The following is an 18,742-nucleotide window of genomic DNA, read 5'->3' on the forward strand; positions in this document are numbered from 1 at the left end:
TCCCTGGCTGCTCGGACAATTTCTCTGTATTCCTCCCAGGCTACCTGTCCTTGCTTCCACCCTCTGTAGGCTTCCTTTCTGTGTTTGAGTTTGTCCAGGAGCTCCTTGTTCATCCATGCAGGCCTCCTAGCACTTTTGCCTGACTTCCTCTTTGTTGGGATGCATCGCTCCTGAGCTTGGAGGAAGTGATCCTTGAATATTACCCAGCTTTCTTGGGCCCCTCATCCCTCCAGGGCTTTGTCCCATGGTACTCTGCCAAGAAGTTGGAGATGTCCTTATCTTGGAGCTCCTGAAGTATTTTGACTTGGAAAATACCAGCATGCTGATACTTTCAAGTTGGAGATGTCCTTATCTTGGAGCTCCTGAAGTATTTTGACTTGGAAAATACCAGCATGCTGATACTTTCACACCTCTAATTGTAGTCCATAGGAGATTCTTAAAACACTTAATTTTGCTTCCAGTTTGGACTGAAGCCATGTGTTGAAATATAAACATTTCTGATAAAATGGGGAAGCTGAATCTTGACCGGCTCGATATATCATATTGAAAACTGTAATTCCAAGCTGTCATAAAATAAAATCTCTGTTACATGGGACTTTTATGATGAAGAGACGTTTAAGTAGCCTGGAGCCAGCCAGATCAGCCAGGGCTTAATAGCTCCTGCCTTACACCTGTCAGCTGCTACATGAGTATTTGGATGCCTTCAGTGTGTTTTCCAGCCTCTAAGGAGCTTTTGGTCTGTTCCGTGTGCCAGCTCCCCTTCCTGGTGCTGTGTGAGTGGATTTTATGGTTCTGCACTTATCACTGAAAGAAAGCATGTCTAAAATAGGTGTTTCCTCTCTGCCCTGAGTGTGGAAATGGCACTCTGCTTTAGAAATCTAGCCTGAAGTGGGCAGGAATATTTTACATTCAAAAAGCAATTGTCCCTCTCTTCTTTTGTTGGACCTGGATGACACAAATAACAACATCGGTTTAATTTTTCTTTTTTGAGTGGTGAAAACAAGATATAGTGCTCTCTAGTTAAATAAATGTTGCTTTTTAGATAACAAATATTCTGGGATTTCAAACTTGATGCTAAGTATTTAGGTCTCTGTTATATTTGCCAGCTTTACAGTGCATTCAGAGTGGTAGGTTTTTAAATCAATGTGCTGCTTTATTTTCATCGATTTAATTTTTCTTTTTTGAGTGGTGAAAACAAGATATAGTGCTCTCTAGTTAAATAAATGTTGCTTTTTAGATAACAAATATTCTGGGATTTCAAACTTGATGCTAAGTATTTAGGTCTCTGTTATATTTGCCAGCTTTACAGTGCATTCAAAGTGGTAGTTTTCTAAATAAATGTGCTGCTTTATTTCCTAGGACAAAGCTGAATTTGAGGAAAGGATTTCTCATTTTAAGGCATACCTGGAAACAAAAGGAGCTGCACTGAGCCAAACTACAGAGTTTCTTCCCTTCTATGCTTTGCCTTTTGTTCCGAACCCCATGGTACATCCTTCATTTAAAGAACTTTTCCAGGTAAAATTTTGCAGAGGTGGTATCTATGATGTTTTCTCATGGGGTGATAGATGTTGAATGATGTTTAGTTTGGTAATCGCTTTTATTGTTTCCTTTAACAGAAACTGTACAATCATAAAAGAACATATATTTGATGGAGGAAGGGTTGTGAGAGCGCTATCAGTAACAGATGACCATCTTAAATATATTTTATATTTGCTTGAGTCCTAAATGGTACGCAGCTTTGTGTCCATAAATAAGAATTGCTACCTCTTCTTCCTTTCCACACAACCCTGAAATACGCATGCTTCTGGGAATTGCTATATAGTAGTTTAAGTCCACTTATGTGCTTTGAGGTAGTTGCCCAGCCCCACTATCTGTGTATATATATAGCTGGATTTAAAACATGATAGCTAGGCATAAGGAGGCTGAAGCAATGCCATTTAATGTGGAAAAGAGAAAGTCAAGTTTATACGTCATCCTCCTGTAACAGAAAATGAGTCACTGTTGTCTGTGTTCTGAGATTCTTCCCCACCCCCCAAAAAAAAATGCTGGAAGAGCATAACTGTGCTTAGTGGTTTGGTGACTCTGGCCACAGGCATTTCTCCTAGTTAATTTTTTTGTTAAATATGTTTTAGCCTTTGCCTTTGAATGGCTGTTTCAGAGTTCAGTTCTTAGGCTTGCACGTGCAAGGTGAGAAGAGAGTGTAAAAGGTAGTGTGCTTGAACTTCAAAATAGATCTCATTTGCAGGTGCACTTTCAATGTGATGATGATCTACAGTTATTCTATTGATGAAGGGGTAATAAAACACCCTTACATTGACTGCTTTCTGGGCACCGTGAAGGTAGATGGTTAGGAGATGATGTCCAGAGCTGTAGTTTGATGTTCCAAAGCATTGGTGGCAATTCCTGTGGGGAGGGTACAGCCACCGTTCCACCTGCTGATGGCTTGTTCCTGCGGTGCAAAACTGCGCCTTAACTTCTTGGTTGTGCTGGAAATGGCTGGTTATGTGGTTGCACTTGGGCTGGATCAAGGAACTGATCTGCTTTATTGCCTGTGAATGTGTGTGTATACAGCTCCCATGTACACACACACACACGCATACACAAATTTGTTTGTAAAATATGTATAATATTTTGCAGGGTTATATGCTTGAAATGCTTCACCATCCTACCACATGGACAGTTGTGCTGGCTTATCTAAGGAGCTGCAGGGAGTTATTGTGGTGGGAGGAGATACCTTCGGCCTGCATGAAGCCACACCCTTTTTGATATCAAATCAAAGCTTAAGTGATAGTTGCCCTAGGGCTGACTTTGGATGTACCAGCTGATGAGGAGCTCCAGTTTAACACCAAAAAAAGGCATATACTGTCATTTTCCTTTGGGACTAGGTATAAATAATGAGATGTACTGGTTGACTTCAGAGATGGGATATGACTACTCTTTTTTAATTATACTTAGCAGCTTTTTCTTTTTAATGCCTTGTCTACGATGAGATCCTCGGGTTTATTCATAGTAACCCAGTGTCCAAGCTCTTAGTCTACAGTCACTCATATTTTCTTGTGGGAATTGTACAGCTCATTCCATGTTAGTGTTGAAACACAGATTGTTTTATGTTTGAGAAAGAACAGCAGTGAGTCACTAGTCTACTAAGCAGTGTTCTTATAGCATTTTTTTTTCTCAGGCGTCTGATGCTTTATATAGCTGGAGTTCCTGTCTGTTTGTGTAATACATCTTGAAAAATAATACACACTCCTCTCTGTAGGAGACATGGTTCCTTTGGTAATATACAGCATACCGTGGTGCACCACTGTCTGGATAGTGAATTGGTAAATGCAGCAAGTAAATTCTGTACGTTCTCCAGCATGATGAAATAAGGGCAAATCTGAGCTGCGAGAACAGCTTGCAACATACACATATACAGCAGTAAATTTAGGAAGCTCCTGCTACTTGTTGGAAGATACTGCTTTTTCATCTGTTGGCTAGCTTTTCGTCAAGCAGAAACTAGCTTGACTGAAGGTTTGAAATAGAAGAAATGAGTATTCAGTGAATTCTTAGGTGTAGTTTGGCTTTTTTCCTTAACTATTCTTTTCTTGTGCTTATGAGACACTATGCCAGGCAGAAGACAGCATTCCAGTTAGTGGCTGATATGTTGGTCTATTTTTCGTACATGAGTTGTTATTCTCCAAATCCTTATTTTAGAAATGTTGTACCCTGATCACTGATGTCATGTCATGACACTTGCAATAGTTATTGACAAAATTTACAATTCCCAGATCTTGTTAGGAGTGAAAGATGACTACAGTGATTACTTTTTGAAAACTGAGCAATGGAAAATTATTCAGCTCGTACTCTATTTAATAAATTTAAGATTCATATTCATCTTTTTATCTTTTTCTCAAGTTGCTTATGTTTTAAAGGTACTTCTATTTTAGAGGCAGTTGTTGCATGTGCATACAAGGCACCAACACTATATGATAGTTTTACACTTGAAATAAAGCTACATCATGTTTTTAGAACTCTTCTCTAGGAATAATACTGAACTCTCTTCTAACTTCTGTACACTTTTATGGGTAGCCAGCAAACACGTTCACTTCAGTAACAGTGAAGGGAAAATCTTTTCAATACAGTGCTGGCTGCCCTGTTTGCTAGTGGAAGGTTGCTGTGATCCAAACAGTACTTTCAGCAGAGTGTACATATTTGGTGAACAACTGTCATAATTTGTTTTTCTTTTCAAGGATTCTTGGACGTTGGATTTGAGGACAAGATTGGAAAAGTTCCTGTCTCTGACTCTCAAAGCCAGACAGACTCCCCGGCTTCTCAATTTATTTGTATCCTTTAGAGAAAACACTTTGAAGATAATCAGAATTACTATAAAGAGGCAGTATAATTTATTGGAAGAGTGTGCTGCTAAGATTTATTGCAGAATTGCAGTAATGTTGCAGTTCAGTGTTTTTATGATAAGGAAACATTGTTTATAGTCCACGTTCAGAAAGACCTTTTGAAAAAGTTATGTAAAGACAATGTATAGATGCATATGAACCTGTATATTTATCATACGACCATTCTTTGCTTCCACGTATAAAGTACAGGACACCCCAAGGCACCAACCTGACCTGACTTCTTTCTTAGCATTTGTAAAGCTATTAGTCTTTTCAATTAGCCATTTCAGGCACTAGCTGAAAGTTTTCCAGGGCTTTTAAGGATTTCAGAAATTATTGTTTTACTAAATGGCTTGTGCTTCAGACTGTATTGTTTTTCTACCAATATTGTTTAAGCTGTGTTGTCAGGCCTAATTTGCAAACTAACTAGCTATATGACAAATTATCTTCTTCATTTTTGGTCAGTACAGTTAAGGGCAAGGTAGAGAGAACTGAACTGGAGTCTTTGTTTCTAGTTTGTTTTTTTTTTTTACAGGAGAAGTTGAAAGTCCTTTTCCTGCTGTATCTTACTTTATTCTAAAGCAGCATCTTGCCATGGTGGTATTGAATGATGAGCTGGAAATTATATTCCTTCCATTCCATTCCTGCCCATTTGCCAGGATGGGGAGCAGTGATCAAAACACTGCTTTCACTCCCATGTTATGGATGTTTTGTGTAACACATTTGCATGTATTTTATATAAAATCAGCAGTTTCACTTTTGATTTTGGTGTTAATACATTTAGACTGGAGTTACCATATCTTATACTTTAGGACTGGATCTAGCATATTTAAAGGTCAGCAAAAAGTCTCAAGTCTCCATGCAACATTGTACATTGTGCACTTATGAGACTTTTATGTGTTTATTATTGATCCATTTATTCTTGCTCTCCTGTGAAGCATCAGGCATTGGCTGTTGCCTGGGACAATAGGAATATTTGACTTGGTTGGGTTTGCCAGTTGGTTGAATTTCTCATTCTGTGTCTCTGGAACAAACGTTCTGAAAGGACGCACCTTTTCCTGAACTGCTCCTACTTGCACAACAGAAGGAGAATGGACAGTGCAACAAAGGTAAATGCTGAGATGTGGTAAGGATATTCCGTAAGATTATTAGGGGCTATAATAGTAGTGGAAAGTACACCTGCAATGACGGGGAAACTAGTGCTGCATGGCAAAAAGTCCTTTGAAATCCAGACCCCTGTCTTGGTGACAGTTATTGCTAGACTGCTTGAAGTCATGTAGGGTTGAGCATAGGCATGTACTAGAAATGGGAGGGGGCCTAGTAGTAGGATTTGTATTTTAAGTCTGTTCTGTCCTGAAATACGGTAAAAACAAGTGGAGAACTCTGTACAAAGTGCGTACCAGCTCTCTGTTTTCAGTTATGGTGAAAGTAAGTTTCCTCAGATTCCTTTCCCATACCTGCTTATGCCTAGCTGCATCTTCCAGATTTCAAATCTCATTCAGTTATTCTGATGACTATCTGATGATCTTAGACAAAGTTGATTTTTGTTCTTATTCACTCATCCTGTTTAAACTCCTAAAATGGTACATATTGATATCTCTTGAATAAGAATGTGTTAATTTAAGTGTGACTCTCATGTGTTGCATTTTTAGGTAAGCTGTTCATACACACTTAAGTGTGTAAGTGACTTGGGGTCCTTTAAAAAATAATTATTTCAGCACTGAATCCCGTTACATGTTGATGGTACTTGAAATATGTGCCTTTTAAAAATCAGTTCAATAAATAGAACTCTGGTTCCCAACTCCCTTGCATTCGTTTTTTCACTTGACTTACTGTGTTCACTTTATTGGTAGGGATTTATATGAGCCCAGCTGGGTTCCTAAAATGACTTTTCCTCTTGAGTTATTTTAATCTGTAATTTTACACTGAGGATTTACTATTTGTAGATTGAATTAAGGAGAAAGTTAGGCTCATCTCCCACTGTGAGTTCCAGGTGTTTTCTTTGTTATTTTGTGCTTTGTGTTGCATTAGACTTTCATTGAATAATAGAAAGATCTTTGTGGATTTTTATTTTCCAGAAGTTACTCTTTTTCCTTGTGGTGGACTTTCCTGAAGGCAATAATTCCGTACTCTGATTAAAAAGAAATAACTACACGATTGGGCCTGAATTATTTTGGGCCTAATTATTTTTTATTTGGACAGGTTCTGTGCTTTGTACAAGTACAGGGTCTGTCATGGTGTTGAATCCGTGCAGGTCAGCCTTAATTTGTAGATGTTACGTGCCTTGGAGGTTGAATAGGTTTGGATTTTTCATAAAGGTTACTTGAGGCCTGTCTCGTATGAAAGTTTTGGATCTGAGAGGTTATTTTTGCAGTATGCTGTTCAGATCACATGGGATCCACAGTAAATACTCACTGTTGGAGAATGTTTACTTATCAGTGAAGGAGAAACGCAAAGAAAATTAATAGGCAACACATGAATGAAGACCAGTATGGCAAAGAATCCTGAAAACAGCCTTTTGTAAATAGTTGCCAGTTATTAGTCTGACATACTGAAGCACTTCAAATTTGGGTGGGGTGGTACATATGCTCTTGAGGGTGTCCTGGAGAGTTTAGTGTGTTTACCTTTCCTGATTAACCTGCTACAGTCTGACTTTTTACGCATTTGCTAAAAAACTTTAATATATGACTTTCAAAGCCATCTGTGTGGCAGTTGTGCTTAACTTACAGCTCTCCTATATGTTTTCAGTTTGGCTGGAAAGAGAAGAATTGCAGAATGGTTGGCATCTTGCACAGAGAGCTTCAGACCTTCTGTGTGTCCTGTGTGCTAACAGGAACGGAGGGAATGAAGTACTTGGAAGTGTGTTCAGCTACTGTCCCCTTCACTGCCTCATTACAAATCTGTGGATGAGTTCATGGCTGCTCTTCCACCATTTCAGGAAAGGGGAGAGTGGAGGAAGTGTGTCAGGCTGCTGCATATGAGAAGGTGAAGTGTGACCTACCTGTTTGTCAAGATTTGCTATAGTCTGAACGACTATTAATGTGGAAAGATACCAGTTTAGAATATGAATAGTAATTTTTATGGAAATGAGGTAAGCAAGAAGGCAGCAAGGCAACTACTGCCTCTCCTAATAGCAAGGTTTCGGTGTCCTCTAAGGAGCCCTGATGTCTGACAGCAGCTCTTGGGACCTGCAACTCCTCTGCTGAGAGCTCTGCTGCATTGTATGCAGGAGCTCAACCTGGCCAAAGTCAGTGCTTCTAGCAAAGTATGTGGAGGTGGGCTGAGATTAGAGAGACAGAGAGAGCAAGCACAAGTTCAGGAAGCATGTTTGAGGTGTAGGTAAGTTGTTGTAAAGGATAATGACCAACCTCTCACTTAGAGAGAAGAGCTTATTGTGGAATTATGTGCATATGGGTAACTCCTTGGCTGCTCATAGGAACTGGAGTCAAAACATTAAAAAGGCTTGACAATTACATACATGAGAGAGCCGGCAAGAATACTGGTAGAAACATGCAGTAGTTCAGGTAATGCCTAGTGCCAGCATCTTCATTTGGCAGAGTCACAAGCTTTACTGTACGCTGTATCTTCCTAAACCAGGAGGTTAGTCCTCTGTCCTTTATTTTCCTCTCTTTTCCTCCACAGATGGTTCTGGTAAGTATTAGGTCCAGAGCTTCACACACACACACACCTATAAGCTTATCATATGTAGAAAGCATTTGTCAGTGTTGGAAGTTGTGTCTGGGGGAGGGAAAGAGAGAAGCCAAATGTGTGGTGTTACTCTCTGCTTCCTATTACGGGTGCAGTTAGATTGCTGCTGCAAGGTGACTTAAATCTGAACTGCCTCTGAAAGGCACTCTTTCCTTCTCCCCTATCCTGACTCAGATGGCAATGATTTAACATTTTAAACAAGCAACTAAATATTAATTTTTACCTGACTGGTAGCTCCCTGATCTGTCTGCATGAATGCTGTTACTGATTATGGGGATATGGCAGGAATGCAAGGGGGGAATGGGGCAGCACAGCACCAGCTATTCCAACAGCTGTCTGTACTTCGGTCAGCTACATGTCAATGATGAAAGCTTCCTGCCCTCTTGGTAAGAGAAACTTTAATTAAATATTTTTCCTTTTTTAGTAAAATTACTTACAGGTGAGACGATAGTGATATAAAAAACGCAAGATATGTCAAGGCTTTGTGATTCTTCTCTTTGACTCTCTTTTCTTAGTAAAGACCAGTGTTTATAACTGATAATCCCTGGATTTAACAGGCAAGAGGTAAGTTGGACCCTGATTCTTAGTTGCCAAGACTAGCACTCATGAGCTGCATTTAGTTTTGGTTATGTAGTTTTTCCTGCTGACTGTAGTTGGAAGATGAATTTTCACCACTGGAAGTTCTCCCCACTGGGCTATGAAAAGCAAGCAAATTATGAGTAGGTTTATGTTTCATGACTTGGTGCTTCCAACTTTCCTCTGAGTGAAAGTCACGCTCTAGATACGCCCACTGGAAATTTCTGAATCAAATGTGTGGTATCACAGTTAAATAAAAATGTATTCCAATTTGCTCATCTAGGCAAAGGAATAAAGTGCTGAAAAGTGGCTAGTTTTGTGCAATGGTTGCTCTCAGAATCTTTATTAGTTTAGAAAAATATTCTTGTTTTGGAGCAGTCTCAAATTAAAGCTGTGGTAGCACTTTAGCAGTGATGGCTGTGGAATAAAAATAAAATGAAAGTTGAATTATTATTATCAAGGAAGAATAATGTGGGTTGTCTTTGGAAGCTGTCTTAACTCTTCTGATTTTTAAGTTGATGAATATTGATTGCAGTTGAGATGGTTTTAGCAGCTTAAAGAATTGTAAAAAGTTTGGCATTCTCAGCAAGATTACTTGATGTTACTGGGAGCTGTTCTAGTGTTCTCTTTTTTTTTTTTCCCCCCCAAGTGTATTTTGGTGGATTTGAACAGGATCTGTGGCTTGTCTCGGCTTCTATTCTTATTTCACACCAGTTTTGGCTCCATCCTAGAAAGTATAAGGAAAATATCATAAGGGTGGCTTGATTTGCAGTTTGATATCAGGTGTCAGTCACAAATCCTGCAGGTGCAGAGTGCTGTGATTCATGAATGATTCTCGGAAAGCAGCCATTCTTAGAGGGGAGGAGGCTGTGAGGGTAAAATAACTGTCTTCCCCCCCCCCCTTAACTCACAAATTTTGAAAAAATACAGATTAGAATTAAGAAAATGTACCTTCTCTGTATTCCATGCTTTATTTTAAGACTGTCGATTTATAGCTAAAGTCTATTAATGCACACTTTCTCTAAAAGATCCTATTAAAAAGATAATTTTGCTAAATTTTCTGAAAGTAAAAATAAGCTGTTCTGCCCATCTACTGCTTTTCATATAAATGAGATGAAAGCAGCCTATTTCAGAAACCCTAAATATCCATAAGATGTGACAAGTTTTTAAAGCAATTTCCAACATCTGAATTCATAGAGCTACCTAGTGACTTTGATCTTTTTAATTTGTAATAAAAGCTTTATGAACAGTTGTATTTGAATAGTATTTTTCTGGCAGTTTTGCGTCTCATATGTTCACGTGTTTATTGCTTTTTGAAGCAGTTTGTCAGAAGTTGTTTGGCAGATATTTGTGCATGTAGTAGTACATCACTACCTGCAATATAATTAGATCGCCATTGTAGAGGACGACTTATGAAGGCTCTACCAGATAAGCCGTGGTGCTAATACGGCACTTCCACTCCCCATTTTTCCCTCTGCTTAAGATTACCACCCTTATGCCAGCTGCCATGGGACAGCAGAGGTTCGTGCCTGAGTTCAGAGAGCAGGGGAGCAAATGGCAAGGGACAGTTTTTAAATAACTACACCTCAATTCTCCAGAGCTTGTTTATCATAGCTGCAAGGTATTCTATTCTGAGGTTTTTTTAAACACAGACCATAACTGTGTGGTGAAACTTTGTACTGCTTAGGATTCTCCAAATGAAGATCCCAAAGATTTCTACTTATATCAGTAACGTTTCCCAATGCTTCTATGTTACCAGGAGCATATGATCTACATCTTTATGGAAAGAGACAGTGAATCATGAAAAAGGATAATGGTTTCCTCAGAGATCATGGGCAAAGTCTGTTCAAAGCCAGGAATAGGAACTAGTTTTTCTAGTTTCCAATTTTGCATCTTAGCTACTTACTTTGTTTTTCTTCCCTCTGGGTCTGTTTGGACCTAAACTGTGTCATATTGTGCTGTTTGGAATGCTCTACTCTGACCCAAAAATATTTTAAATCTGTGAAAATGGATCCTACTTCTGTCTGAAACCCTGTAGTCAAGCTGATTCCTGCCCATTGTTTAACAGAAAGTCCTATGGCAACTATTCAGTCTGTTTGCAGATGGGCACGATGCCATTTTCACAACACTAGAGCAACACTGGCTTCTCAGCAAACTAATTTAAAACATAATGTTCTAGCAAAATATATAAACATCAGCAGTAACAATAGAATTATTGTGCCTCCCTTCATAGTTTTGTCCAGTCATGAAGATGAGCACTGCGGTACACGGCTCCAGATTCCATGCCTGACTTCCATGTAGAATGCTAATTTGGCTAGGGCTGAGACTGGGATGGAGGATACGGATTTTGGTGCTTAGTTTGCTTCTGTCGTCTCTAAAGTAATTGAACCCAATGGAACAAAATGTATCAGGAATGTAACTTTTTTTTTTTTAATTTAGACAGAAATAAAAGAAAAATTTGAGTTATTTTCAGAAACTAAAGGTACTAAAAGTAACTAATATAGCTTACCATCAACCAGTAAATGATGGAATCACCTGAAAAATTTTGTGTAGAAGTAGAGAATGAAGTAGAGAATTCCCTGCAACTTTGAGGAATTCAGTGAATATTTTAATAGCACATGAGGAACTGGATAACTTGAATGTTTGGGGTTTTTTCTGTGAGTTGCACCATTTTCCTTAAAAGATAGAAGACTTAGTATTTACTTTAAAATAAGCAAAGCACTACATAACCTAAATATCAGTGGTCTATTTCTGTAAATAAACTGGAGAAGACACCCAGCCTCACAGTGTAATCTAACAAACACTGGCATGAATCTCTGGGTACTGTTGTTCTCCTGTTTTGTTGTTTTATCTTTGAAGTGGCTGCTTGACCTTTCCAGTTGCTCGGTGTGATAATGTTTTTTACCCAGTTACTTTAGTGAATGTAGAAGATAGTGTATGAATCTCATCTGCAGATAGCAAGTTCAGTTAACCAAGTCTGAGCTGCATTTTGTCATATATTCTTCTGATTCGATGCCCACGGCCTCATTTTGTCTCTGATAGCACGGAACTTCTTGTATTAACAGTCCTTTAAAACAGTATCCTCTTCACAAATGTATTCAGTGATGTTTACTGTCTAATAGTTGTATTGCTGCTGTAACTGTGAAGCAATTGTTTCTTTGGGCAATTAAGGCAAAATAAATACTTGTAGCTGTCGCGATGAAATGAAATCACACTAGTAGTGTGGAATTATCCTTGCAGTGAAATTCCGCCCCTTGGATAAAAATAATTCCACAGCAGCACTTGAAGTTGTCCCTTCAGAGCAGTAAAAATGCTTGTGGGTTCCTTTGTCCTTTCGGTTGAAAAGGTGATGTTATTTCTTTTTCATTATTATATTGACAGAAATGTTGCAACATCTTCATCAACAATTAGTGGAATCTGAGCATAGGACCATGACCTACCTGAAACGATTTAACAAAATGCAGGCAGACTACCATAATCTCATAGGAGTCACTGCAGAGCTGGTGGATTCCTTGGAGGCCACAGTCAATGGCAAGATGGTAAGAGATGACTCAGATGTGTACTTGCTTCCCCCACCCCCCCGAAAATGGAGAGAGAACGCCACTAAAATATGAATTAAACTTTGTAGTTATGAGCATTTCTGTAAGCACTGTGTCTCTTTACTAATGAACACAGCACTTTGGATGAGAGATTCTTCTGTTGCTGCTGTGTACTAGGATAAAGTTAGTGCAGAAGTTGGGTTGAATTGTGCTGGCTCAGAAATCTTGAAGAAACTATCACCATCTCACAAGACATCTCAGATCTTTTGTGAGAGTCCCCTTTTGCGCTTTGGCATCAGCAGTGATTAGAGGGCATTTCTGTGATTACTGACTGCAATCCAGCCCATCAGAGGTTGTTGTATATTTAAAACTGCTGCCAAGTCTGTTTTAAGTTACACTGTGGTGGAAACAATCTTCTCATCTAAAATTTTGGTGAGGAAGAGCTTTACTCTCTGTTCTGCTAAGCTGAACTTGTTAATTTAATTGGTAAAGGGAACTGGGGTAGGAGTGAATGAGTTATTCACTGTGTGAAACAGGCCACGCGTATGTGACTGGAGAAGGTACAACTTTCTTATGGGTATTTTTTATACAAAGATGATTTTATGCTTCATCTTTTGTGCCGTCTTCTCTGCGAGCATGCCTCTGTACTATAACTATAACTGTAACCTGAAGTTTATTATTATGGTAGATGTTAGTGGCCTCTAGATGCTTTTAAAGGAGCTGTGAATTGTTAGCAGGGAGAATGACCTCGGAGTTCCTGGGCAGTCATTTGATCCTTCCCAAGTGTATCCAGCTGAGGGTGCTCTTTCGTTATGAATCTTGGTTTCTGTCATTTCTGAATCCAAAGTGGAGCTGGGTACTGAATAAAATCATGTTGAAGTTACAGCATTCTGAATTTGAAGGGTTTTGTTGTCTCGCTATAGGTCTGAGAATATCAGAAGTGTCCCCATCTGCGTTTCTATAATCTCAGTTCTCTCACCTCTGTTCTGGGGAAGCTAATAACTGTTCTGGAATCAAGCAGTTCTTTTGTGGTGTAGATTTCCCAAAACAAAAAAACTAAACCCGCTGAGATGGTTTGCATTGAAACACAAAGTGCTGTACTCTGTAATTCATATTTATTCTCTCTGCTGTGCAAGACAGTTGTGTAAGTTCTGCTCTTTAGCTAGACAACACATCAGCATATCATTGTCTAAGTCTAAAGCACAAAACTGCTTCATATTTACTGTTGGACAACTTACCTTTTGATTGAGGAAAATCTGTATTCAAACACAGGTGTGACAAATTCTGTTTTTCTTCTAGACTCTCTGAAAGTGTTTAGCGTTAGTCTTGTGAATAGCATAACTATTCTCAGATGAAGAGAGTTTACAGTTTTCTTAATTTCTGAACAGAACTGTAGTTGCAGTATATACCTTGTGCTTGCATCGATGAGTCTCAGGTGTGTGATTTCTTGCCCTCTTAAAAAAAAAAACCCACAAACCTTTAATATAGAAACACTTGTCTGGTAGAAAGTGTATGTTTTATATAGTCCTATTCTCTCTTTATGTTTCCTACTTTTTAGATCACACCAGAGTATCTTCAAAGTGTTTGTGTTCGCTTGTTTAGCAATCAGATGAGACAAAGTGTAGCACATAGTATTGACTTCACAAGGCCTGGAACTGTAAGTATTAATGTTTGGGTTTTTTACAGTAGCTATCTCAAAAGACAATACCACTTAAGCTGTATATTGAACAATGAATGTGAGATAGTAAAGACAAAACATAATGTGTCCAAGCTTTTATAAGAATATGGCAATACGTAAGGTTTTGTTGATCTCAAATGCTGGTGAATGACGTGGTTACGCAGTCATAGCTGCACAAGTATGATTAATTCTGTTGTTATGATAACAGTAAGCTGTGTATTTGTTAAAATGCTAACTGAATGTTTAAAAAAAAACCAAAAACAAACCTACCCTAAAATTAATGTCCTGAGTGTGGTTTGATGGCACATCTTAGCCAATTTAATTTAGCTAAAAAGGAGTGGTGGTGTTGCTCAGCTCTGGACACGTGCTCTGTTCCTTTCTGCTGTCAGTGATGCTCCTATAACCCTACAGTGAATTGGCTTAGCCAGCTTCTCCTTTAGGAGAAGCATCAGACAGGATCATGAGAACAAATGGGGAAAAGAGAAGGAAGGGAGGACTTCCCTTTTTTGTAAGAGCTAGTTGATAGATGGGCAGTTAGATGACACACCCAAGCCACGTCGTTGATTTACATCATGGGCTTTAACCCCATATCTAAAGATCTTTGATCTTATTGATAAGCAGCTCAGGATCCCTAGGGCTTTTATCTTCCCACTCCACCAGTCTCTTGTTCCTTTTCAGATGGCTGCAGTATACCTAGCTGCTTGTGCCCATTAATGTTCTGCTCAATCTCTTCTGCCTAAATGGAGAGGGAGCCTTTTTCCCCCCTCAGGAGCGGAACCAGCTTAGGATAGTTTCTAGTGTCTGTGAAACTGTGCCTGGGGGTGTGACATTTTAAATGACTTAATGATAGTGTAAGAGCTGTTTAGTGGTACAACCTTTTTTAATACCTAGCTTGTTCAAATTTTTCCAATAAGTGTTAATGTTAAAACTGCATTAAAACATTTTAATATTAAAATATTGTGTGCCACTGCTTCACAAAGACAAGCCACAGTCATGAACTGTGCTTATTGTTTTTGCCGTGGCAGACATTCATGTATACTTAACTTTGTAGTAGAAGAGCTTTGCGAAGTGTCAAAGGAAAAGCAGAAGAAAATAAGATTGTTGCTCCTTATTCTAGCCAAGGTTTTTAATAACAATGACGCTATGGGTACATTTTGTTCCTCTTGAAAATCTGTTACAGAAAGATGAGGAGATAATAAAAATGTTCCTTTTTCTTTTCTATGTGCTAATATTTTCAGAGATAAATATTATTCCTCATTGCTCTTCAAGCTGTTTTAAATGCCCTCACTTCCCTGTTAATGGTCAGAACTCCTTTCTCTGACTTGCCATGTATTTAGGAGGTGCACTCTTAGCAGCTTTTGCAGGCTGCATATCCCAGGGTTTTGGGACGGAACCACGATCTCTGTCTACTACCTCAACTTTAGGGGCTGTCTGTAACTCCTCTCTCCTCAGATTTACACCATGTCCGTGGTGCATGGTTATGCCATCTCCCACCCCGTAATCTGTACCCCCCCAATCTTTCTTCTAACCAACAATTTTCAGGGGTCTTCCCTCTTTCCCTGCCAATGGCTTTCCGAGATAATGCTTTATGTACCCCAGTAGTTTGGCATTTTTGCCATCTGATGTTGGGGTTGTGTGTGTCTGCCAGCTCCCCTTCCCTGTACTGAGATCATCCATTCTGTACAGCCACATGCCCTCTTCTATCTGTTCCTGCTCTCTGCTTGCATCAAGGCTTCTCTTTTTCTCCTGTGATTTCAAGGTGCTCCATTTGCCCAGGGCTTCACTCTTACTATTTCTTTCTATCATAAGTTGATCCTCTGATCTCTTGAACCCTTTTGGGAAGGAGGCAGAGGGAAGAGTGTCACCCTTATGCAAGGTGCTGATTTGTTTCTTTATCTGCTCTGCAGAGAGTGCAGAAGTGGCTGAAGCTGTGTCTTCACCGATAAAAGCTGGGTGGATTACTGCTAGACTGCATATGTCTTTCTGTAACCCTATCGCATATGCTATTTTAGTATAAACATCTGTCCTTGTACGGTTTAGCCTTTAGGTATAGGCATCTGTTTCCTTCTCTATGAAAAAAAGACTTTTAAGAGTTTTAAGAATAAGTGATCATTGAAGAAGTGGGTAAGCAGCAGTGTATAAGCACAGTATTTCAGCCAGAATCTTTGTCACTGGAGAACGAGGTAGACAAACGGTTACCATTTACCAGGAATTGTTGATGTTTGGCTGCTCCTCCAGGACAGATTAGGTGACCGCTCAAAATCTCTTGCAGCCATACTTCCTCTGTTTCCTTCTACTAAAAGATGCTCAGCTGTGAAATGATTGTTGATCTTATGCATCATGTTTATTTACTCCTGCTTCTCTAAAAGCATTTCTGCTCTGGAAGCATCTTTGCCACTATACTTATGCCACTGTGGCCACTTTAGCACAGTCTCCAGCTATATAGATAGGTCAGAGAACGAGGATTTGGTGGTGGTGGTGGATTTTTTTTCCCTCCTGGAGAGGATTTGGTGGTGGTGGATTTTTTTTCCCTCCTGGAAGTAAATTTTTGCCTCCCTTCTGTCCCAAATTAGCCAGGTTAAGCTGAGTAAAGCTGTGTTCTTCTGGCACAGTTCTATCTATTTTTTATACTAGGCTTTGCTAGCATAACTATTTCTGTGTGACATTGTGGCTCCTTTACCCACACTATTTGAGGTAGCTGCTGTGCCAGCAAAGTTCTCTATTGAAGGACCAGGACAGCTATAGCACCGAGACTGTTTAGATTAAGGGTTTCTCGACCGGTTTAGGTCACTCCTTGACAGTGAGGTTATAGTAGCTACTGTCGTTGAAATCTAATGTTGTTTCTATAAGCAGACCCACGCACTCAGGCTGTCTGAGGCATTAGCCAAGTTTTGGAGGGCTAATCACAGTCTTCACTTGTAGACCTTCACTGCATCATAACCAGGTTTCCTCATCTTATCCTTTTGTCCACACTTAGTTGATGATACTTCTTGTTTGTTTCCCATGTAGAGAGTTCTGTTTTTATACATGAATAGCAAACATGTAGAAACACAAATAAGTGTAAGAAGAAAAAATATATATAGTCCATCTTCTGAAAAGAAAAATGTGACTTCTTCCTCATCATCCCAAAATACTTCTAACCACTCCCTGACTCTGTTGATCCAGGAAGCCAGATGAGATGGACTAAAAACCAAATTCTGGCTGTTTGCCACTAGGCCACTAAGGCATCCCATTACTTTTTCTTCAAGGATTCCAAATACCTCATTGTTATACACTTAGATATTATTGTTCTATCCTTAAGTGGTTTCAGGTTTTTGCATAAGTTTTGGAATAAAGCTGGAGGCATCGTGACCCAGACTAAGTAGTAGCATGAGTTTGCAGCATCTGTGCTGGATTTGTGTTGGAAGGTTCCTTCACTTTTTGCTCATAACTAATTAGAGACACTAGAGTGTGGTGTTTCCAGCTACTCCATTTCACAGAACTCCTGCTGCTGTAAGGGGCAGTCACCTGTATAATTGCAGAGGGAAGAGACTAGCAGAGGGGCAGCTCCTTTTCTCATCCTTACCATTAGGTCACTGTGTAGGCAAGATAAGTGAGAGGTTTAAAAAAAAAAAAAAAGTCAGTGTCTAAAGAGTTTTGGCACACATTAAATGTGGTCGTTTGTTGTTTGTTTTTTTTTCCCCACTTTGCCTTGAGTATTCAGGATTTGACCCTATCTCACTGACATCACCCGATGTCAGGACCAGACCTAAATAAATTAGTTTTGGTGGATCAGTATCTCTAAATAGATGAGCAGAAAAGAAAATCATTAGCAAGGAAATTACTTTTTTGTTAAGTAATGTACTGACATGCAGCCTTAAATTTCTACCACTCTTACTTAGGGGGTGAGTGGATGTGCATTACATAGTTTGGAAAGAGGAGGTGCTTGACTTCACAGTGAGCTATACTGGCGCAACTCGGGACAATCCAGCTTTGGGAGCAGGTTCTGAGAGCGGAAAATGCTAAAGCTACATCATTCTCTGAGATGTGTACTTGAGCTCTACAGTATATTTTGTTAAATCAGCTACACTACACTGGTAGTTTTAAGTTATACTGGGAAGGAGGACTGTACCAATGCTGTAACCAAAATGAAGTATTGCTCAAGGAAATTAAAGAGTATGTCTTGGATTATATCCTTGGTAGCATTATCTGTATGCAAACTTGATTTTCTTCCCAGTGCATTGTACTCTGTGCTCAATTTTTAATGTCAGGAAAGGAGTATTGTGTAATATAAAGCCTTGAGGTCTCAGGCTTTGCAATTACAATAAAGGTAGCGTGTATCACTTACTAATGTGTGCTGTTATTGTACAAACATCAGCTTCCTGGTTTGGCCCCCATGTGGCTGAAGGCCTGTCCTTTCATACTGGAAGAAATTCATATTGGGAGGACAAATCCCATAACAAGTCTTTCTTACCGAACTGGCTTTAAGACCTGAGGCAATGATGTCTCTTAACCAAAAGATTTTCCCAGTGTAACCATACCCACGAAGTCTTACTTAGCAAGGGCTTCTGGCGTTGGCTGTTGCTTTGTGCTCCCCGGTAAGCTGGCTTGGATCTCATTCTTCTGCAGAGCAACTTCATGCCTCTTGCCAGCTCTGTGACCTCCTGGGTCAGCTTGTGAGCCTGAAGTACAATCCATTAACAGGATGCCTCTGCTGCCTGTAGTGGGAGAGAGGCCACACTACTGTGTTACAGTTGGGAGATGTTTCCAAGGCTTCTCTAAAGCCCTGTTTTACCATAAGGCTTTTTTCCTAGCTGCAGTTGAATGTTATCGCCATCTTCCATCATGTCATTTGACATGTGTGGTCCTGAATTGGGAGATAAGAA

At 39.5% G+C, this 18,742-nt stretch overlaps 1 protein-coding gene across 1 annotated transcript in view; it reads left to right on the forward strand.

The window, feature by feature from the left end:
• Window positions 1–18,742, forward strand: part of ARMC9 (armadillo repeat containing 9) — a 71,645-nt gene that overhangs the window by 5,278 nt on the left and 47,625 nt on the right. The window contains exons 4-8 of the mRNA XM_019472880.1: window positions 1,360–1,515; window positions 4,233–4,325; window positions 5,461–5,485; window positions 12,042–12,199; window positions 13,758–13,856. Coding sequence (XP_019328425.1) covers window positions 1,360–1,515; window positions 4,233–4,325; window positions 5,461–5,485; window positions 12,042–12,199; window positions 13,758–13,856 — 531 coding nt within the window. The remainder of the gene's footprint in view (window positions 1–1,359; window positions 1,516–4,232; window positions 4,326–5,460; window positions 5,486–12,041; window positions 12,200–13,757; window positions 13,857–18,742) is intronic.

Source organism: Aptenodytes forsteri, unplaced genomic scaffold (assembly GCF_000699145.1).
Source record: "Aptenodytes forsteri isolate BGI_AS27 unplaced genomic scaffold, ASM69914v1 Scaffold404, whole genome shotgun sequence".
Taxonomy (NCBI): Eukaryota; Metazoa; Chordata; class Aves; order Sphenisciformes; family Spheniscidae; genus Aptenodytes; species Aptenodytes forsteri.